The following is a 23,029-nucleotide window of genomic DNA, read 5'->3' on the forward strand; positions in this document are numbered from 1 at the left end:
GCACAGGCCAGAGGGGTAGCCTGATCCAACCTGGGGGTGGCCTTCCAAGGTGGCCAAGGGCAGGGACAGAGTTGGCCACTGCAGGGCTCCCGGCCAGGGAAGGTGTGGGATAGAAGGCTCTGTGGTAAGCTGGGAGGAGAGCACCCCTTGCCCGGGATAAAGCTGTGGGGATAAAGAGGAAGGCAGGCAAGGGGACAGGCTGACGGGGGACCAACTGTGTGTGTCACACGTGGAGAGCAGCCGCCCACTGGCCAGTTGTGAGCCCACAGGGCGTCTGGCGGGTTGTCCCTTTGTCCTCATACTCCGCCTCAATCCCGACCCCCTTGCTGTCCCCAACCTCACCTCCTCTGTCCTCAAGCAGCTCGAATAGAACACTCTAGAAAGAAAGTAAGAGCCTAACCTGTAAGCATTGTGTATTTCTGGCAGTGGGGGTGGGGAGGGGGCATTGATAGCATACAATGATTTAACATCAATGACTGAGATTAGTCCCTCCTCATCAGGGAAATGCAAATCTAAACCCTAATGAGAGATCCCCTCACACCTGTCAGGTTGGCTGTTCCCCAAAAAAGTAAAGTAACACGTGTTGGCAAGGACGGGGAGAAATTGGAAAACTTGTATCCTACTGGTGGGAACACAAAATTGCGTAGGCACTATGGGAAACGGTGGGGTTTTTTGTTTGTTTGTTTTTCAAAAAATTAAACATCAGAATTACCATGGGATCCAGAAATCTCGCTTCTGGGTATTTATCTGAAGAACTGAAATCAGGATCTCGAAGTGATATCGGCATCTTCCCCCCCCCCCCACCCCCCGCAAGTCCCGGCCACGCCACTCACCGTAGCCGAGACGTGGAAACAACCCAAACCCTGCCTGACCCCACTGACATGAGGTGTGTACAAAAGGGTCAGCTTCCTAGAATCAGAGATCGGGATGGTGATGGCCAGGGGCTCCGGGGAGGGGGTGCTGGGGAAATACTCATCAACGGACATGACTTTTCAGTTAAGCAATTGCTCTAGAGATTTGCTGTACAACATAGTATCCACAATCAGCCACAACAGCACAAGAAAATAAAGTTTTAAAAATGGTTGGGACTAGCGTCCTCTAGCCATTATAACCACTCCTTGGAACAACGATGCAAGGTAGGTATTACCATTCTCAGTTTATAAATATGGTGAAACTAAGTCTCACGGCGCTTAGTTATCCAACGTCCCAGGGTGAAGGGTGGAGGAGAGGGATTGCCCAAAGCCCTCCAGTTTCGCCCCATAACACTGACTCCAATCTCGTCTCCGAAGGCGGGAAGATTATCCTCTGATCCAAACTTGAATTCACGCTCAAGCAGCCCGTGCTCTGAACCCCAGCGCCCCAGCCTTATCACCTGCGGCACGTTCTGGAAGGCCCCTTGACCCCCCCAGCCCTGCCTGTTTCCAGAGGGAACGAGGCTCGCCCCCTCCCCAGGCTGACGTTCTCGGTGTTGAACCACCCTCAGAGACGGTCTCCTAAGTCCCGTAAAAAGAACAAATCAAACCAAAGTGCACGCAAGGCATTCGAGAAAGCCACGTTCGGAGCTGAGTGAGTAGCTGGAGTCCCGCCAGGGCCCGTAGGAAGGATCTGAAAGAAACTAGGAGCTGAGGGTCATTAAAGCAAAGCCATTTAATACCGGAAAGGGAAGGGGATTTTAAAAGCGCAGTCCTATTATAGACTCTGTTCCATCCCATCTTCCAGTTGAAATCCAGGACACGTTCCCACCGCTTCTCCCTCGGCGGGACCAGCAACCGCCCCCGCCCCCTCCGGAGAACCCCACGGCCCCCAGCTCAAAGGCGCCTAGAGAACCTTCAGGAGAGCCCTAAATTAAGCGGGATTTAGGAACTCGAGGGCCGATCAATGTGGAAGCAGGGGTTGGGGGGGGGGGGTCTCTCGGTGCAGATGGACTCTGCCCACGGGGCATTCCACGGGGCTCCGGGTTACCTGTGTGAAGTCTCCACGTTCAAAGGGAAAGCAATCAATGTGTATTCAAACGCTCTGGGCTCTCCCTCCAGTCCTGCCTGGTTTTCAAATCCTGCTCGGTGGCCCGGCTGGACCCGCAAAGCCCCCCGGGGGGGACGGGGTTCCCGGAACCTGAGCGCCCAGGGCCCCTTTCCAGCCAGAGCACTTCTGCTGTCTCCCAAAAGGGCTTCCCAGACGATTCCATCTTACGCAAGAGTTCCATTTAAAAATAACATGAGCTGCTCTAAGGAAACTCAGCTCTGTGTGGTCCAGGAGAAACTTCTCGGCTGAAGCTCCGAAAATGAGATGCCGCAGCTGTATCCTGAGCACCGAGGTCAGGGAGCAGCGACGTCGTATGCCAGCCTAAGGGGAAAACGTTCCAGAAGGCTGTACAAACGTGAGGAGTCCTCCTGTGCCCAAGGCAGGCGCATGACAGGAAGCTCAGTCTCTTTAGGAACAATGGCATCTTTGAATGCAGAAGCCAGATCTCACCTGTCAAATTGCTCAAACGCAGAAATGCAGTTTTTACCGGGAAAGGAGAGGTCTTTGGGCTCCCCTGGGAGCTGGAAAAGGGTGTCGGCCCTAATCTTCTTTTTAAGGTTTATTTACTTATTTATAGACAGAGGGAGGGGGAGAGAGAGAATTCCCAGCAGGCTCCGCAATGTCAGCGCAGAGCCCAACGCGGGGCTCGAACCCACAAACCAAACTGTGAGATCATGACCTGAGGCGAAACCAAGAGTGGGACGCTCGACTGACTGAGCCACCCAGGGGCCCCTGGACTTAGGTTTCTTAATGGCATTCCACCAACAGGAGCTCCTTTCCAGCAAACACATCCAGGAAGGGAGAGAGAGACCACTCTTGGGAAACAAGAGAGGAGGAAGCAAGTCAGGAGATAATCTGTTCAAAAGAAGATGCTTTATGGGAAGATCTCATGGCCAGCACTGGCGTTTCCACCAAGATGTGAAATAAGTGATGGGGGTGGACAGTTTTGCTTTGTGCAGGGAACGTTTTACTCTGTGCTCTTGTCCCCTCGGCTCAGCCCCTTTACAGCTGCCGGAGGGATTTTCCTCTCGTGCTGGCAAGCCGGACGTTAACGCGACCATTATATTAAATAACACGATAAGCTTCAAAACTACGTTTAATTCCACGTGTCACTTTCAATTTGTGTTTCCTTTGTTTATATACTTTTCCCTTCTAGAGAATCTTATCTTCACATGGCCAGCTGGGCACAAAGCTACTCAAAAATATAACACTTCAGCTCTCAAGCAAGTTTATTCTCTCTACGCCCTATTGACAATATTTCACCCAAAAAGCAACGCTCTGTGCAGTAGGGCTCACGGAGTTTGGGGTCTGCCTTCTATTTGCAGCCTTTCCCCAATGACATCAACCTTTGCAAGGAGTGTGTGACTTCAACAATTACCGGTAAGCGTTCTTTTCCTCTCGGGGGGCTCTGGACGCACAACTAACAATAAGGAAGTAGAAACCGATGAGCCTCTTTAACTAAACCAGCTTAAAATCACACCAATAATAATGTGTAAGCTCTGGGGCAGGCCATGCAACTAGGAGAGGGGTTCATGAAGTTCAAGGAAGGAGCGTGAGAGGCCCGAGGTTGGAAGGGAGGGTCACAGCCACTCAGAGAGGAGAAAGAAGACAGGGCAGAAAGGGGAGTGCACCCAGCATCCCAGGGTGCCATTCAAAGTCCTTCTGAAGTCATGGGGTGCCTGGGTGGCTCAGTTGGTTAAGCATCCAACTTCGGCTCAGGTCATGATCTCGAGGTCCGTGGGTTTGAGCCCCGCGTCGGGCTCTGTGCTGACAGCTCAGAGCCTGGAGCCTGTTTCAGATTCTGTGTCTCCCTCTTTCTCTGACCCTCCCCTGTTCATGCTCTCTCTCTGTCTCAAAAATAAATGAATGTTAAAAAAAATTAAAACAAAAAACAAAAAAACAAAAAAAACAAAAAAACAAAGTCCTTCTGAAGTCAGCCACAGTGACGAGCCCGATCCCGTCCCCATGGTTCTCCAGGCTCCATGGGTGACTTAGCTCCTTCCTCTACCCACCCGGCTCACCCCCCAACAGCTGTTTCCGGAGCACCTGGCTTGGTACAGGGGCTGGCAAGCAAAATCCAAGCTCTCATGCAGCTTTCAGTCTGGACCAGAATGCAGATGTTTATCAAGTGCAAATAAATGTAACGTTATCGTGACAAGTGCAGCAAAGAAAAGGAAGGTGGACTCCAGGTGCCTGAAGTGGGGATTGGTCTCGAGATCAGGGATGTATGGCAGAGGATCTGCGGGGCAAGTCAAGGTTACTTAGGGGCACAGGTTCAAGCAAGGAGATCAGCTTGTACAGGGACCCTGTAGCAGGAAGCGCATGGGCACGGGTGGAGCAGAGAGAGGGAGAGAGAGAGAGAGAGAGCTCGAAGACCGGCGCCCCCAGAGCCTCTCAGACCATAGTAAGAATGGTCTTTAGGAGCAACTGAAAAGCATGGGTTTTAAAGTAGGGAATGGCCTGGCCCACACAGACCAAACAGAGAAAGCACGGACTATTGCAGTAGTCACTACCAACATGGCAGCAGGGATGGATGCAGAGATGATTAGGAGGCAAATCAGAGGGACGTGGTCATGGATGGGAAACGGGGGTGTGGGACAGGCAGAAGCACGTCTAGGTTCCCAGCTTGGCCGGCCACGGGGATGGTGGTGCCACTCCTGGGGTGGGGACGGCGATCCTGAGCTTAGAGAGATGCTTCTCATGCCCATCTAGAACCCAATCTAGAACGTGGCTTTCTGCCTTGCTGGGGACTGAGTTCCCGGCTTGCGCTGCATTCCTGCACCTGATGCTGGACCTCAGGCACCCTGGACAGGACCTATCCTGAGTCACATCCAGCCACACCACACTGTCCCTCCCTGCGTGGCCCCCACTCTACATTCCCAGGCACCCAGACGTACCTCCTCCATCTGAGGACACGGCGTCCTCTAGCCACGTGTCCGTGACACTGACCTCATGCCTGGAGTCCACACCTGGCTCTCACCGCACCTTTGGAAGCTGGGTCCCAAGCTCTCTCTCTGTTCTCCCCGCCCCAGCGGGCGCGTTAACCCCCCAGGCCCCCGACCACCTCACTGTCCTCATTCCTCCACATCTCCACTCCGTCCAGGCCAGGCCCTCAGGGTGTAAGGCCTACAGATAAGACCCCCTATCACGTGCTGATGTGACATCTGGTGCAACCCAGAGGGCTTCATCTGGCCAAACTGCAAATTCCCCTCCTATCTCCACCGATAAGATCCCCTGGCCAAATGACCCTCCTCATGATGGGGTCCAGGAGCAGCGCCCGCGTCTCCCTGAGCGGTGGGCTTCGTTTCCCTTCCAACCCGTGGAATTACTCGAACAATCTTGTTACATCCTCATGCAGGAGCCAGGGGTCGCCCCACCCTCCCAATATTACAAAGCCTGCCTCCACTGCTCCCACTTACACTGTTCTTGAGTGCAATCCTCACGTGGCCCTGCAGGGGATACGTGGCAGACGGTGTGCTGCTCCCCAGTGCTGTAAGTGTCTGTGACTCACAAACCGCTAGGGACTCATCTGTCCGGGGTCAGGTGTTGTGCACGGCCACCCCCATCACCTGGGGGGGGGGACCCCTCTGTCTCCAACAGGATAAAGAGGAGGCAATTACAAGAGCCCTCTGAGTTAGGGCTCTATGCTGCGAAACTCCTGGGGGTGAAGGAACGACCATCGTGTTTACTTCGTAAAAACCCAGCCGACTCCAAAAGACCCACAGCGGCGGCTCCAACAAGGGATGCCCAGGACAACTTCTTGGGCTCCATACCCACAGACTCTGACGCTGTGGTCTGGGTGGAGCCTGGAGACGCTTTCCGTTCTAGGATCCATGGGTGATTCAGATGCCCTCTCCCACCTGGGGACTTCTGCTAGAGCAGAGCCATTTTCCTTACACCGTGACTTCAGCAAAATCTTGTCTCCATGCTGGATGGGTTAGGATTGCTGCTCAGCCATTGGACTTGGGCTTCTTTTTTTTAATTTTTTTTTATTTTTTGAAAGAGAGAGAGAGAATGAGGAGGGATGAAGGGCAGAGGGACAGAGAGAGGGAGAACCCCAAGCAGGCCCCATGCTCGCTCGGCATGGAGTCCAACACTGGGTTCGACCCCACAAGCCTGGGATCATGACCCGAGCCACAATCAAGAGTCGGATGCTCAACTGACTGAGCCACGCGGGTGCCCTGGACGTAGGCTTCTTAAAGCCATTTCGTCAACAGGTGCTCCTTTCTAGCAAACACATAATGTTGGCTGTCTGTCTCTCAGACTCATGCCCTTTGTTCAGGTCAAAATACCGACCCCCAAAGATGCCCACCCTGGCACCCATGGATGGTAGAAGGGCTCATAGGCTTCAAGGGAAAATGAACGGAAATTGTGGGTAGTTCTCCTTACTCCACCTCTGAGAACAAGATGCGGTGGCCCTCACGGACTGCCGACCTCACGTCCGCCCCGGCATCTGATTTCTTCACTTCGAAGACAAGAGGCAATGACTAAGCTGCCATGCCTCTGAGAGGAGGCAGCTAAATCCGGCTGGATGCATTTCTTTCCGATTCAAAGCTACACCGACTGGGGAATCTTCAGCTGTGCTCTTTGCCTAGCACATTATTCTACCAATCATTTTTAAAATTAGATTACGTACCAGGTGATGGGCAAAGACGAAGCTAGAGGCAGGAACTCACAGAGGGGGGAACGTTGCTTATTGCACTGTTTACAGGTGATTGCAACAAACCTGAAGGTCAAGACCCAGGCAGCCACCACACAGAACTCAGGAAGGGCCGTGCGCATAAGGGTCATCCGTTAGACAGCCAACAGGGAACGGTCACATGCCCCCGTGACAAAGCAACGCGGTCTGTTTTCTTCCCCGTAATGTTCTACGCCAGGAGGCCCGACAGACCCAAACACGTCTCTTTACATCTTGCGCAGAAAGCGGGAATAAGTATTCTCTCTTCTCGGGGGGGGGGGGGGGGGGTCAGAGAAGTGATGCTGCCTTTTCCCACCTCCCCTCTTGCAGAGCGAGGTGGACACCGGGCAGAGCGAGCACCCAGCAGGCTCACAGGAGCCCCCTGGGAGGAGGCCTCTGTCCCCTCAACAAAGGAAGTTGAGTAACAGGACAGGTGTGTGTCACGCAAAGCAGTTGGAAGGGTCTTAGAAAAACCCAAAGGGAGGTGCTTCCCCCACAGGCTCTCGAGTGCCGTCATGCGATCCCATTCCCAGCCTGCTCTGCAGGCTTGCCTGGGAGAGTCAAGCAAGATCCCCGGATGTACGCTTGGTTCCACATGGTTCCTTCGGACGGACAGATAATCCTGGGCAGTCTGGTGAATACTTCTGCGCACCGGTGTCTAACCTTGGGAACACAGTGATGAGCGAAACAAGGTCCCTGCCCTCCGAGCCAACAGTCTTGAAGACCACAACCCAAGACAAGTCCACGAGGGAAACCAGGCAACGCAGGAAGGACCGTCCTGTGAAACCATCAAAATCTGAAGCACCAAGGGTGGGCAGGTTGAATCAGGGAATGTGTCCGACAAATGGGAGGATCTGCACAACTGAAACACACAGAAGGTGGCTTCAGGAGGGTCCTCGGGGGCCGGGAGAGGGACAGGTAAGGGTAGAGTCAGATGCGGGCTGGCCCCAGATGCTGTGCCGTGGAGTTCACACTCCGCCCTCTCTGAGAACCGGTGGGAACGCAGAGAAGTTGCGTTGATCAAAGACACTCTTTCACACTGTCCAATAGATGAGCCTCCTCATGGGCAGGGAGGAGTCTGTGAGAATGAGGCAGGTGGCAACGTGGCACGATGAAAACGGCTTCTGTGTAAAAAAGGATCGTGTGTCTCTGCTTCAACAATTAGAGCCTGAATAAAACAGGGCTTTTGCCGTGCCCGCTATCTCTGGCTCATAGAGAAACTACAATTACAAATGACTTCTTCCAGCAGAGAAAAGAAACACAACTCACATCAGTCTCAGAGGGTGGTTTTTAAGGGACAATAGACCAATCCTTCCGTGAAGGATGGTCAGGCGTATGTGTCGTGTTGGGGCCACTGTCTCGGCACAAATGAAACCAAAACGAGGGTTATCGAGGAAGTGAATCGCCGCTCTTGTAAAAGCTGGAATGGAGACACGGTGACCCTCAAGTTTTAAGTGAAATATAATAACTTCATCCCCCTCATCCATCAAAGACCCACCCTTTAAAAACTGCCAGTTGTAAAGGTCAGGCTTAATTGATCAGGAGGGAGAAAATTTCATGCCGCCCCACCTTCCTTCCTAAGCCAAGCGAATTAGCAATTAAAAATTCCAGGTGACCCTTCATCAATTACCTTTCCATACATTTCCCATAACTGATGGCCCCAGAAATGGCTTAACTAAGCACCAAATCCTCCTAATCATTGCTAAATCCTCAGATTAAGCAGTCTCCTCTGCAGACAGGTAGCCAGGGATGGGGGGTTGGGAAAAGGAATCTTTTAACAACACGCAGAATGGAAATTTGAAACAGGACTTCCTACCGTCCACCGATTTTGAAAACAGATGCGAGTTTGGGCAGATACAGTCACCGTTCCCACGTTTTTTTCTCTCTTAGTGTTTGGATCCTATGTCACTGTAAACTGAAGTTTTACACAGGCCCACCGATTTCAAAGGGCTTCCCAATGGGACGATTTTACCATAAGATATCCGCCCCCTGTCTTTCCCAGTTCTGGGATTTCCAGGACCGAGGCAGTGAACAGTTGCTGTGTGCACGTGGACGAAGCAGAAATAGAAATCCGGAGATGACGTGCATTTCCAATTTCGTGCATGAGCACAGGGTCCACTCTGCCTGGGCCAACCACTCCCCTGATCTAGCTTCTGCAACAGAGGCTTACCCCCCACAGCGCTGAGTTCTAGAGTAGCCGGTAGACCACCATTGTCCTAAACCACCATCGTCCTAAACCACCATCGTCTGAGAGCAAAACAAGACCTGGGCAAGTGGAAAGACTTATCCGAAGATAAAGAGCTAAGTGAGGTCAGAGTCAACCCTGGCACTAAATACCTCACCTGAGAAAACAAAACCCCGGTGCCGGGTCTGTGGTTCCTTTTACCACCCCACCCCCCACACCCAGCCGGCACCCCGTACGTGTGGGTCCTCGGGTCTTACAGCCCACCCTCGTCCCAGCTCACACATTTTCTGCTGCAATGATCTCAGCTGTTCTCATGGTTTCTCACACACTGCCTGTAAATGAGTCATATTGATAAACGTGTAAATATTGTAAACGATGGTCATATCTATGACCCTAACCTGTCTCCCGACGTCAACACCACCCTGCCGCATGCTTCCTGGACATTGAAGGCAGGCGGCCTCTCACAAGTAGAGGGTCCAAACCCCACAAATTCAGGGTCCTCCGACTAGCACCGCCCCCCTCACTCCCTGAGCTTCCCGAACCTTGAATTCCCTACCCGACTACTGGTAGCCCTGCCTGCCCAGAAACGTCTTTAAACGTCCCCCTTATTGCAACGCCTGCAAATAACTGGGTCATCACCCAGCGTCCCAGTGACCAGCACGCCCACCCCTGCCCCACAGGAAAGCGCGCCATCACCTGCCTGAGTAGCACAATGGAGTCGCCTTCCTAGAACCCGGGACCAGATGACACATTCTAACAAGTCAATATGTAACTGTAACAACTCTTTGCCTTCTCACTACAGACTAAAAGCAAATGAATAAGTTACTTTATTTTGGCTCAACATGATCTGAAGGATTTCTAACAATTCCCGCTGTGTGAGCAGGTCATGAGCCCCCTGCCCTTGGGGCTTCTGTGTGGTCAGCTTACCCTGCAGAGGCTTTCCCGCTGCTGCGTGGAAATGAGTAGGAGGGTTTCAGACAGGAGACATTGGGAAGAAACTGGACAAAGTGACCCTCTGGCCCCTCCCAATCTTGAGATTCCGTGAGCTCCGTCTGCCTGGCCCCCTGGACTCCTTCTGGAAGAGCTGTCCCGCAAGCCGGGTACCCACAGGATTAGATCCTCTGAAGCCACGTCTCTAATACCCGACCTTGCTTCCTGACCTGAGATGACTGAATCAGGATGGGGCCTGAGAGGTTAATTGACAGACACAAGAAAGCGTCTCCTGCACTTTCTGTAAGCCGGTGGCTCTTCCTTCCGTGAAATTCACTGGTTTCCTTACAATGGTTTCCCTTTTGTGCGTTTTTGGCCCTTCCGACACCAAGTTGGAACTAAAACTCTGCTCTCTGGGTCTCCTGCCAAGGCCAGGGACGGGACTGATGAAGATTTCATCGTGTGTGGGCCCTTCCCCTTCTTGGGAGTGTGGGGCGGGGAGTCAGATCCCTGATCCAAAATGCTGTTCTTCCCTGAGGCAGTGAACCAGGACCACAGAGGTCCCTGAGGGCACAGGTGGCTTCCCGGGCCGGGTTTTCAGAGAAAAGATGTGTCTGTAGGCCCTCCTTGGCCTAACTTTAGTCAGGCTCCTCTGAGCGCTTTTCCTAACTAGGCCTCATCCTGGGCCTGCCTTTGGTGGCCTGCCAGGCCCAGTTTTAGCAAAGAATCCTATTGGGTCTGGATTTAGAGAGAATCCTGCTGAGCCGGCTTAACAAGACTTTCCCCAACCCTTGACCTCTAATCACATTCTTTGTTTGTTTTTTTTTTTGTTTGTTTGTTTTGAAGTTTATTTATTTATTTTGAGAGAGACAGACAAAGTGAGCATGGGAGGGACAGAGAGAGAGGGAGACACAGAATCCCCCAGCAGGATCCGGGTTCCGAGCAGCCAGCACAGAGCCTGACGTGGGGCTGGAACCCACAGACTGTGAGATCATGACCCGAGCCAAAACCAACTCAGACACTTAACTGACTGAGCCACCCAGGCACTCCTCTAATCAAGTTCTTCTTGGTAATTTTCCCTGCCCCTAATCCCTCCCCCTGCCATCGGTTATGAATCCCCAGCTTCCCTGACGTTGTTCTGGATTAGGGGGCTCCCTTCTACCACAGGAACTCACATGTCCTGCCATTTTTAACCAGTTGATAGTGCCTTTTCTTCTCTTTTTTTTAATGTTTATTTATTTCTTTTTGAGAGAGAGAGAGAGAGAGAGAGAGAGAGAGAGAGAGAGAGAACAAGCGGGGGAGGGGCAGAGAGAGAGGGAGACACAGAATCCGAAGCAGGCTCCAGGCTCTGAGCCATTAGCACAGAGCCCGATGCGGGGCTTGAACTCACGAACTGCGAGATCATGACCTGAGCCAAAGTTGGACGTTCAACCGACTGAGCCACCCAGGCGCCCCAACAATGCCATTTCTCTCTAACACATGGGAATGACCTTGCAGCAAGACGCACAAAGCCAGGTGACCCCTTCGAGAAGCAGCCATCAGGGAAGTAGTATGCTCCTCGGCCGTGAATTCCTCCTTTCCCTTATATTCAGAGTTGAGCCCAGACTCTCTTTCCTACTCTAAGACCTCACGTAGTAGTCTCCCTGAATAAAATCTGCCTTATTCTCTTTAACAAGTGTCATGAGTGATTTTTTCTTCAACAACTGCTCGCCTTCTGTGCGAATACCCAAGGTTTCAGACTATGTCTAAAATATCCTTCCATAATTAGAACTTGGAAAATAGGGAAAGAAAGAAAGAAAGAAAGAAAGAAAGAAAGAAAGAAAGAAAGAAAGAAAGAGAAAAAGAAAGAAAGAAAAGAAAAGAAAAGAAAAGAAAAGAAAAGAAAAGAAAAGAAAAGAAAAGAAAAGAAAAGAAAGCCAGAATATATGCGTCTCCCTCCTCACCCAGGCTTGCTTGGGCACATTCCCTGCAGCCTGGACCATTAACCTCTGGCCTCTGGGCCAGCATGTACAGGTTTCTAAGTCATTAAACCACTAATACAAGCTCCACTGCACAAGTGCCCGATCAGGCCCATTTCAAGCTAAGCTAGTCCTGGAGAAAAGCAGACTGGCGGGTCCACATCTAGGTCACGTAGGCCAGACTGCGCTCACTCCTACCTCCGAGCTCTCTGAGAAAAACCTGGCGTTCTCCTCCACATCCCCAACCTCCCCGCGGGGTGCAGGTGGCCAGACGTGTTGCATGAGACCTGCCATTCAGGCCACCAGAAGCGTCTGTCAGAGGATTCACGTTCTTACCACAAGCAATTTCTGGGCTAGGTTTTTAAAGGATCCGGTCAAATATCTGCCACTATGAAAGAATAAGCCATAAGCCATGCTTTGGGGCTCCAGAAACGACGAACTAGGAGAGCTTCTTCCAAATAATATATTTGTCCTGGGCTGACTGTGTCCGTTATGGAGACGAACTCAGGTCCCTGATGCCTTTGGTGGAGGTGAGCGGCAAGGGGAAAGGAAGAGAGAAGCTACAAAAGCATCTGTGTATAATCACACGCAGACGCACAGACACACGTATATTTTTCTCCATAGACACCAATTCATCTACCCCATTTACAAACTGAAATTGAGATGAGGATTCCAAACTAAAATTTGCCGGGGCGCCTGGGTGGCTCGGTCGGTTAAGCATCCGGCTCTCGATCCGACTCAGGTCGTGATCTCACGGTTCTTGGGATCGAGCCCTGCATCAGGTTCTGTGCTGACAGTGTGGAGCCTGCTTGGGAATCTCTCTCTCCCTCACTCCCTACACACCACCCCTCCACTTGTGTGTTCTCTCTCTCTCTCTCAAAATAAATGAACATTTAAAAAAATAAAATAAATTTTGCTACATGACAACATGCTTTAAAAAAAAAAAAAGTCCGTTTAATTGAAAGTCAGTTAAGTCGGACACTGAGCCAACCAGACGCCCTGAAAACACGCTTTTAGAGTTTATTTTCTGCTAGAGTCTCTGAATTGAAATATGCTAGCCTCGGAGTCTTATTACAGAACCATCAGAAAAGGTGAGCGAAACCCATACAACTTCTCTCGCGGAAGGGAGAAAAACAAACTGGTTCCCACACCACTTATGTTAACAAATTTCATAAAAGTTACAAACTGTAACCACCACGCCTGGTGGTGTTGTTACAATGCAGGGGCCGGGAACTGAAGCTTCACGAGGAATGATTTATGTTTGCACAGATACCGGGCCTGTATTTAAATCGCGCCTGCTCCATTGCGAGAATATTCCACATGTGTCCCATTACCCATTCCTGGCGGAACCCCGCACCACGCTGGCCCGAACCCCTGCCATCTGCGGGACCCTTGGCTTCCAAATGCACTACCTGAGGCAACCAATATTTCTGGGGCATCGTTTCCTTCGTCACGGACTGCTAACCTAAATGCCTGTGTGTTTAGAAATTCTAATCAGCTTCAAATCTTGTCAGAGCCACTGAGCTAGCATCATGGGTCGGGGACGGGGGGGGGGGGGGAGACGAGGCTCCAAAGCACATCTCATTATTAATAAAAATAAAGGAGAGAGATAGTAAAAAAAGAAAAAAAAAAAAAAAAAAAAAGGCTTGAACGGGACCGTCACCCGATCAGCGCCCAGCTCTTTACCTGCTTTGAAAGACCTTCATTTCTTTCCCAAGCAGAATGATCTTTGGGGGACGAGAAGAGCTGACTGTGAATCTAGAAGATAAAGAGAAACCTTCCCAGTCTTTTATTTTTATTTGCCAGATATATAATCTTCAATAATGTACATTATTATTTTTAAAGAACCGAGAAATGTCCCTAGAATCTCTCCAATCTCCCAAGAAAGAACTACGGATTTTAACGAATACACGTCTCCGTTTTCTCCCGTGCTACCTCTGCACACGAATAAAGAGTAGGTTTCCGATGATTTCAAAATGCAAGAGGCAGCAGAGGAGGGGAGGGAGAAAAACCAATCGGCTCACATGGATTTTGCCATGGATTTTGCCAGTAGAGCAAAGAACCACATCTCATGTTTCCTTTCTATCCCATAAGTGCCGAATGGGTGTTGAGCTGAAATCGGACATTCGATAAATATTGAAAAATTGATTAACCACAAGCAATCAGATTTCAGGAATCAGCCTGCAAGGCCCAACGAAAATAAGATGAACAGACACAAAAGTGTTGTGCAGTCTGCGAGGATGATCATGATGCCGGCTCTCTCTGCCTAGAGGGCAAGGGTCGGTTTCGTAAGTTTATTCTGAAAGCCGTTTGCTGTGGGCGAGACTTCGGGTTTGGATTTGTACATTGAGAATCAGACTCCGGAGCACCTCGTTCCACACTGGGTCTGCCCTGTGGCCCCTCGCTGACCCCAGGGACTCTGCCCCCAAACTGAAGACTGACTTTTCAGACACGCGTGCTGTAAACACAGCGGGATCGGAAGAGGCAATGGTCTCACCGTGGACAGGTCATAGGGGATGCTGGGTAAGACACGAAAGCTTTTCAGGAAGGAAGAAAAAAGTGCAGCGACACGAGACACGGGCATGGGACATCATTTAAATCCCAAATTCTGCAGAAGGGGCAAGCTACCTCCCTGCCGCTCCAAACACAACCAAGCAGGGGGGTCTGGAACCTGCCTTGGGGGTGGGAAGGGGGCGCAGACGTGCAGGGAGCCGGCCGAACAAGGATTCTAAGCCTCCCGTTTCCTGGGCTGTCGTCTCGTGGGACTCTTCCAAGAAAGATATTTACGCCTGCTTTTCAAAGTAACTCCACCGAATGTAGCCAGATAATTAGCCTGGGCCATGACAGCACAGGATTCATTCTGACCCAGCAGATCCCTCCTCACACCCTGTGCCGTCCTAGTCGAGAGCCCCAGCCCCACGGCGAAATGACAAACACCCAAGTGCACTGATCTGGACACGGGACTGTTCCCCTCTCTCTCGGGTCGCAGCATTTGGCAGCGAATGGCAGGCCCAGTAGGCTCCAGAGCCGCCTGCTTCTTCAAAGCCTGGAACCATCACAAACAGGCTCTGGGCGCTACGGGTCCAAGAATTCCCAGTGGTGACTCGGGAATCTCTATCGTCGACCCAGGTCTCAATCCAATAGGGACATCCTGGGAAGGCTTGGCTGTGACTCAACTTGCTGCTGGTTGCTCACTGTACTTCCTTTCTATAGAACAGCAACACTTTTCCTTGCCCTGAGAACAAAGCGTCAAGAAAGCCCTGTGTGGTCTGCACCAGGTACTCTCTGTGGCATCCCCAGACGCCTCTCTCCAGGCCACATCCTCTGTATGAGCTCCTCTCATGCCCTTGAACACAAATTCTCTTCCCCACCGCAGGGCCTTTGCACATGCTGTTTCACCCACAGAGCATGTTGTTTCTTTGGTCCTCCTCTGGATCTTGGCTCACATGACCCGTTCGTGGCAGTGTCCCTGCAGACACCGGCCTCAAAACCAGGTTTCTGATTTATAAGCTCTTACAGAAGCACTACTTTTCAGCACACTCACCTTGAATTGTAAATCCACAGGGACTCATGCGAATGTACAGGTGATGGCTGCTCCTCCCCTAGAGTCCAACCGCTCTGAGAAGAAAATTATTTTGCCTTGCTTGCCAATATATTCCTAGCTGCTAGTATGGGGCCAGACATAGAGGAGGCTTTCAATAAATATTTACTGGGGAAGGAAGGATGGGATGAATGAATGAATGAATGAATGAATGAATGAATGAAAGCAAAGCCTCTTCTCCAGGGTAAATTACGCACAGTGCCCTTTGGTATCCACTCTCCTGTCTCCTCAAGGTCCCTGCTCTCTCCTCGGTCTTCCCCTCTGCCTTCCTCACATTGCTAAGTCCAAACCTTTCTTAAAAACAAAACCAAAAACCTCCCCCCCCCCCCCACACACACACATTACCTTCCTCCCTTCACCTCACCACTTGCCGCAAACCTTCTTGGAGGAGACGGCCACGCTCTCTCTGTCCCATTTCCTCGCCTCCCATCAGTCCTCCGTTTACCGCAATCCAGACTGAACCACTGTGACCTGTGTCTCTGAAGCTTGTCACTGTGCGATCCGGTGGCCACCCCGGGGCCAGCCCCAGCGGCTGTGTCTATCAACAACCCCTGTTGGTTACGCTTCCTAAATATCCGCCTCTCCCCACCACCTTAGTGGAAGCCCCCGTTCTACTTGCCGAGCCCACAGCAGCCCTCCTCATCCTCAGCCCCGCAGCCCCCGGACCCCACCTCATCGCCAGCCAATGTTCCCAGAAAGCAAATCTGGTCATGTCCCTCCCCAGCTTGATACAATCCTTGGGTTTTTAACTCATCCAAAATACAACTAAAGCTATATTCACAGAGACATGTTTGCAGCATGGTTCATAATAGCAAAACATCGGAGCGTTCTGCAATATCCAACGCCAGGGAATAGCTCTGGAGGTCAGAGCACATGTGTTAATACATCCATTAACATTATAACCATGTTCGTGGTCCAAGCTACCGTCTCCACAGCTACAGACTATCACAGAGGATCATGGGCAGCCTTGAATGCTATGCTAATGTGGATATTATTTCCTAGGTGACGGGGAAGCTTTGGTGATTTCTGAACAAGGAGAGCGAGTGCTTAATGTTCAGTTATGTGTTAAAGCACAGACCTGTGTACGTGTTGGATTAGAGCCTTACCTCTGCAGCCTTTACTCACGGGCTGGAACCGGTTGCTGCCCGTATGCGATGCAACATTTTGCAACTCCGTTTTACCAAGCCTAGTGTGGGACGGGGATTTCTTTTTTTAATTTTAAATTTCTTACTGGAATAAAATATACTTAACATAAAACTTATCAACGTGACCATTTTCAAGCATGTGGTAGCTGTTCGGCACATGCATCCGTAATTCTTGTCATCTTGCAAAACTGAAAACTTCCTCCCTTCCCATCTTCCCCCCGCCCGTGGCAACCATCATTCTACTTTCTCTCTCCGTGATTTTGACTACTCTCAGTACTTCGTGTAAGTGGAATCATGCAGTATTTGTCTTTTTGTGACTGGCTTATTTCCCTTAGCACAGTATTCTCTAGGGCCATCCCCATTGTAGCCCGTGTCAGAATTTGCTTCCTCTTTAAGACCGAAGATTCTAGTGCGTGGGTATGCCACATGTTGCCTATCCGTTCATCCTTCGAGGGACACAGGTCAGTTGCTCCCACGTTTTAGCTATCGTGAATAATGTTGCTATGAAATGATTGCACGAATATCTATCTCTTCGGCCTCCTGCTTTCAATGATTGGAATTATTATTCAATTACTTCGATTATTCAATTACACCAAATAATTGGATTGGTGGATGGATGGCTGGATCACGTGGCAAGCCTACTTTTAATTTTTTGGAGAAGCACTACACTGTTTTCCTCAGAGGATTTACCATTTTGCATTTCCACCAACAGTGCACAAGTGTATCCATTTTTCCACATCCTCACCAGCCCTTGTTATTTTATGGGGTTTTTTGGTATAGTAGCCATCCCAATGGACGTGGGGCAGCATCTCACTGTAGTTTGATTCGCAGTTCCCTACTGATGCGTGATGTCGAATATCTTTCCACATGCTTATTGCACGTCTTCTTTGAGGAAATGTTTCTCCAAGTCCTTTGCCTTTTTTTGTTGTTGTTCTTAAGCTTTGATTCTCTGTATATTCTAGTTACTAATCCCTTAGCAGATACTATTTGCAAATATTTCCTTCAACTCTGTGGGCTGCCTTTTCTCTCTGTTGGGATGGCCTTTTGGTGTTGGTGCACAATTTTTTTTAAATTTTCATTAGTTCCAGCTTACCTATTTTTTCTTTTGTGGCCTGTCTCTTTGGTGTCATATCCAAGAAGTCATTGCTAAATTCACCGTCGTGAAGCTTTTGCCCTGGGTATTCTCCAATGAGTTCTGGAGTTTTAGGTCTTACATTTAGGTCTTTGATTCATGAGAGTTAATTTTTTTTTTTTTTTAATTTTTTTTCAACGTTTATTTATTTTTGGGACAGAGAGAGACAGAGCATGAACGGGGGAGGGGCAGAGAGAGAGGGAGACACAGAATCGGAAACAGGCTCCAGGCTCTGAGCCATCAGCCCAGAGCCTGACGCGGGGCTCGAACTCACGGACCGCGAGATCGTGACCTGGCTGAAGTCGGACGCTTAACCGACTGCGCCACCCAGGCGCCCCATGAGAGTTAATTTTTGAATATGATAGTAGACAAGAATCCAACTTAATTCCTCGGTACACGGATATCCAGTGTCCCCCCCTTTTTTTTTATGGTGCCAAACCCAGCATCGTTTGTTGACAAGACTATCCTTTCCCCATTGATTGGTTTCAGCACCCTTGAAAAAAGTCACGTAACATATAGGAGAGGGCTTATTCTAGTTAACTGGTCTAAATATTTGTCTTTATGCGAATACCACACTGCTTTGATTACTGTAGCTCTGTAGTATGTTTGCAAGTCAGGAAGTCTGAATCTTCACCTTGTTCTTCTTTTTCCAGATTGTTTTGGATATTCGGGATCCCTTGAGATTACATATGAATTTTAGAATTTTTTTTTTTTAATTTCTGAAAAAAAGAAGTCATTGGGATTTTCACTGGGATTGCATTGACCCCATAGATCGTTTTGGATGGTATTGATATCCTAACACTAAGTTTTTTGATCCGTGAATATGGGATATGTTTCCATTTGTTTACGTCTTCTTTATTTTCCTTTAATTTAATTAGTTTTCATCGTGCACGTCTTTCACCTCTTTGGTTAATTCCCAAGTATTTTATTCTTTTTGATGCTATTATAAATCGTTTTCATAAGACACTTTTCAGACTGTTCGCTGTTAGCGTATAGAAACGCAACTGATTTTTGTGCATTGCCTTTTTATCCTGCTACTTTGCTGAGTTCATTTATTAGTTCTAACAGGTTTTTTGTGGGACCTTTAGGGTTTTCTACACACCAGATCATATCATCTACAAACAGAGATGACTTTCCTTCTTCCTTTACAGTTTGGATACCTTTTATTTCTTTTTCGTGCCTAGCTGGTCTGGCCAGGACTTGTACCGCTCTGTTGAACAGAGACGGGAAAAGCAGTCACCGCTGTCTTGTTCCCAACTTTAGAGGAAAAAGTCTCTTTCACCAGCGAGTATGATGCTCATGGTAAGTTTTCAGACACAGCTTTTATGCTTTTGAGGTAGTTTCTTTCTCATCCCTGTTTGTCGGGTGTGACACATATTTATTGATTTGTTTTCCCCCTAAAACGTGAGTGTCACATAGCAAGTTCTTTGCTCACTGCTTTGATAGCGACCCTCAGAACAGCACTGGGCCCACAAGATGTCTTTGAAAACATGTGCTGAATGACCGGGTGGGCGAAGGGCTATGAAATCACATGAGTAAACGCACGTGCTCGATGTTAATGCACCACACGACCTTGGTGGGTGTCCACTAGGATTTATGGGAGTTACGGAATTATGGAAAGAAAGAACGGAAAAAGCATATGCAAATCAATACATGCGGCACTCCTTCCACCTGCAAAAATGCATTCCCTAATAAACAAAAGGTACTGCTGAAGTTCTTCGGATTTACCACCCACTGGGAGACACTGATCGCCCCCAGCTATTTCTTTTGTGATCATCAGGTGGCTCCTGCCTCAGCCCTTCCAAACCTTTGTCTCTCTTAGGTCTCTGAAGCCATTAGTATGCTATTTACTGAGTGGTGACAGTAACTGACCTAAGCCATACAATGGGGCTTAGACTCAGACCCTGTTTTCCAGCTCTGTTCCCAGAGGCTCCTGGGTCTGGTTCAAGCCTGGGATCACACAAGGAGCTAGCACTGAGGCCTCACTGCATGCAGGCAATTACCTCGCTGGATCCTACAACGACTCTGTGGGAGAAAGAGATTTAATATTTCCATTTTACAGGGAGGGACACTGAGGCACAGAGAGGTGAAGTAACTTTCCCCAAATCACACAAACCTAGTAAAACGAGTGAAGGAGCCCAGACTGGAATCGAGGCGATTAAGATCACTTATTGAGGGGTGCCCGGGTGGCTCAGTCGGTTGAGCGTCCGACTCTTGATTTCAACTCGGGTCACGATCCCGGGGTCCTGGGGTTGGGCCCCACTTTGGGCTCCGTGCCGAGCGTGAAGCCTACTTGGGATTCTCTCCCTCTCCCTCTGCCCCTCTCCTGCTCACAACCTCTCTTTCTCTAAAATAAAAAAATAAATAAATCAAAAAATAAAAAGAGTAGTCCTTGAAGATAGAAAACTGTGATTAGGATCAAGGACATTCAAAGAAACATGACATCTCACAATCCTAGGAAACGCTCCAGTTTGCAAAGTTCTCTTCTACGCACTCCGTCATTTCCATCTTCTAAAGCCCGAGAGGTGAAGGAACACATGCAGTTCTTAGCTTATAAAGAAACAAAGGTCCAGAGAGAGACATAAGTGCCCATGGACAAAACCATGGGCCTCCGGCACCGGCACCAGCCCTCCTGACCCCAGTCTGGCACACCATCCACACCATCTCACCACGGGCTACCTTACGGGGTCCATCCAGCCTTACCAGCCACGCTACCGGCAGGAACTCTGTGGTCAAGCCTGCCGCCAGCTAGGTCACTGATAACACTGACGAGAAAATCATCTGTGGATTCCACTCGGGAGCCAGGAGCTGTGAACCAGCGAGAGCTGAACATCGTGGGGACGAGACTACTAGAACCGCCCATTTACAGAAGACTAAATGCTTCACAAGCCACGCTTGACCTCCCAAGTCCTGCCGTAAGAGTTGGGCCCTGACGAGCAAATATGCTGTTGTTTCTGCTGGGTTTGTTGTTTACCGACTCTCCCTTCAAGATACCGGAGTACTCACCCTGGATCCATAATCCCTTATCTGCAATTCTAAAATCCATAAAAGCTCTGAAATTTGAGAGTTTTTTCTTTCCTCTGAGTTTGTAGGAAACGAACCTGACAGGCAAACCTTACCTCAACTAACCTGAGGCTATTTATAATATTAATTTATTCCATTTAGTGTGAATATTCATACATTTTATTACAAAAACATCAGTGAGCTTAATTACAGGGTGCTACCTCAGATCCCACTAGAAATGTTGTAAAGTATTACTTTCCTGAAATAAAATTAGGAAATCATCGTTGAATCACATTTGGCCCCAAGAGTTCTGGATGGAGAATCACGGATCGGTACGACAGACATTTAATACGCTTACCGGTCCCTGGGATTGGGTTTTCCGTATACCCCCCTCGTCCAGTCCCCACAAGACAGGCAGTATCTCTGTATTTGATGGACATGGACGCTGGGGCACGGAGAGATCTAGTAATTTGCTCTAGGTCACCGAGCTACTAAATGCCACAGCCAGGACCCTCTCCAACGGGAACGTAGTGTTCTCAGCATCCGCCATATTACCGTGTCTGTGTGCATGTTTGTGCATGTGCACACACACGTGTGTGGAGGGGGGGATGCTTTGTAAAGCATTGAGCAAATAAAAGAGGGACCCAGCAAAAGTAGAGAAGAGAGAGAGCAAACATCTGGGAACTCCTAGGCCTACGCAAACCCTCCCTGCCTCCAGAACCTCTCCACTCTGCCTCTTCTGAACACATGCTTGGTTTACAGAGAAAACAGAGGGGAGATTCCAAATCCACTTATGTCCTACGGATCAAAGACCAAGGGTGGATTTTTTGGCCGCGTCTTCTCCTTAGGATGATGGCAGACATTGTCAGAGTCCAAAAAAAGAGAAAGCCATTTCTTTCCAGCATCCAGGGTCTTCTCCTGGGGATGACGGAGGTCTCGCCAGAAGGCTGGAGCTACATCTCAAGGAGGATTCCAGCACGGACTGACGAGGGGTTAACGCAACCTATTGGGGCGCTCGGATACACCCTCCATGGTTAATCTGGGTGCATGACTGACCTTTGCCAGAATTGCACGTTTGCATTCAATCTTCCGAATTCTCTTCTGCAACAATAATTAATGTCAGAGCAGTTTCTGGATCAACAGTGTATTTTCTGGCGAACGCAACCCTGTACCTCTAATAATTCAAAACGGAGATTTACCACTCTGCCAAGATTCCTTCTTGAGGCTTCATCTCTTCATGTTTACATCTGGTTTAACTTTTTCTAATCTAAAATAAATCACCATGAAAAGCATTAGATTTTTCATTTAGATTCTCAATTGCCTTTGATTATGGAGATAATATCCCTTATCTGATTGCAAATGGCGGGATGGTTCCCTTGAACGGAGATGCCTCGGTCTCTCCTTGCTTCTCCTTCACTTTTGTTAAGGGTGGAGTCTGGCGGGGTTCTGGTTTGAAAAGGAGGCAAATCAGGATGTAAGGGGGAAGCATGATTTCAATCATTCCTCTTCTTGTGAGACTCACAGAGGAAGGCAGCCTCTCCTGGCTGCTGATGAGAAGTGGTCTACAGAGATTTCACACTCTGTTTTCCCACCATGGTGACTGCAGACCCTGTCTGTTTGCAGGGATAAATGAGAACAGCAATGACGAAGCACTTGGCTGGAGATTTCCATGCAAACATCAGGCGTGGGGGGAAACTAACACCGTCATACGGGCATGTTAATTACCCAGTTACAAAGTCAAATTTAGCCGAACTATTTTGTATATCAAAGAGGTAGATTTCCCCTGATTCCTTAAGTATTCCTTTCAGCATGTTCTATTATGTTTCCTATCATTTGCAACAATTCCTCTTCACTATAAATGGGAGCGGAGGATTCCAGAAACTGAATCAATTTCTTGTACCAGGTGGAAACTTCTCTCCCCAGCAATTGTTTACTGTCATTGTCTACTTTCCCTCCATTAGAGTCCTGGACGATCCCAAGTACTTCAGAATCGAATACAATGGAGTCACCCTGACGGCGGAACATCTCAGAAAGTTCTCAGGATTCAATCTCCCACTCAACCCTACAGCTTTTAACTCCATTGCGCGTTTTTCTTCTTTCAAAAGAACAGAGACAAAAAAAAAAAAAAAAAAAAAAGGCTAGGGTATTTCCTGTTCTTTGGCTCACCTGTTCACACGGAACTCCCCCCCTGCCCTCTCCCAGGGCCCTTGGGAGAAAAGCCTCACTATCTCACACTAGTGGCTGCTTTCTGTGGTTGGGTTTTTTGTTTTTTTTCCCCACCTAGACTGGCAGCAAGCAGTCTAAATAGAGTCCTTTCATGCCTTCTCAGAATTAGAGAAGATGATGACTTTTACTTAGTGAGGAATAGAAAACTA

The 23,029-nt window shown here is 49.2% G+C and overlaps 1 protein-coding gene across 4 annotated transcripts in view; it reads right to left on the bottom strand.

Moving 5' to 3' along the window:
- CD2H10orf90 (chromosome D2 C10orf90 homolog) overlaps positions 1–23,029 on the bottom strand; it is a 220,863-nt gene that overhangs the window by 181,308 nt on the left and 16,526 nt on the right. For 3 of the 4 annotated variants that reach the window (XM_045439227.1, XM_045439216.1, XM_045439219.1), the window contains exon 2: positions 13,460–13,531. The exons of the other annotated variant lie outside the window; for it this stretch is intronic. In XM_045439227.1, the coding sequence (XP_045295183.1) occupies positions 13,460–13,531 (72 nt within the window). The remainder of the gene's footprint in view (positions 1–13,459; positions 13,532–23,029) is intronic. 4 annotated transcript variants of the gene reach the window in all.

The sequence above is a fragment of the Leopardus geoffroyi genome, chromosome D2 (genome assembly GCF_018350155.1).
Source record: "Leopardus geoffroyi isolate Oge1 chromosome D2, O.geoffroyi_Oge1_pat1.0, whole genome shotgun sequence".
NCBI lineage: Eukaryota > Metazoa > Chordata > Mammalia > Carnivora > Felidae > Leopardus > Leopardus geoffroyi.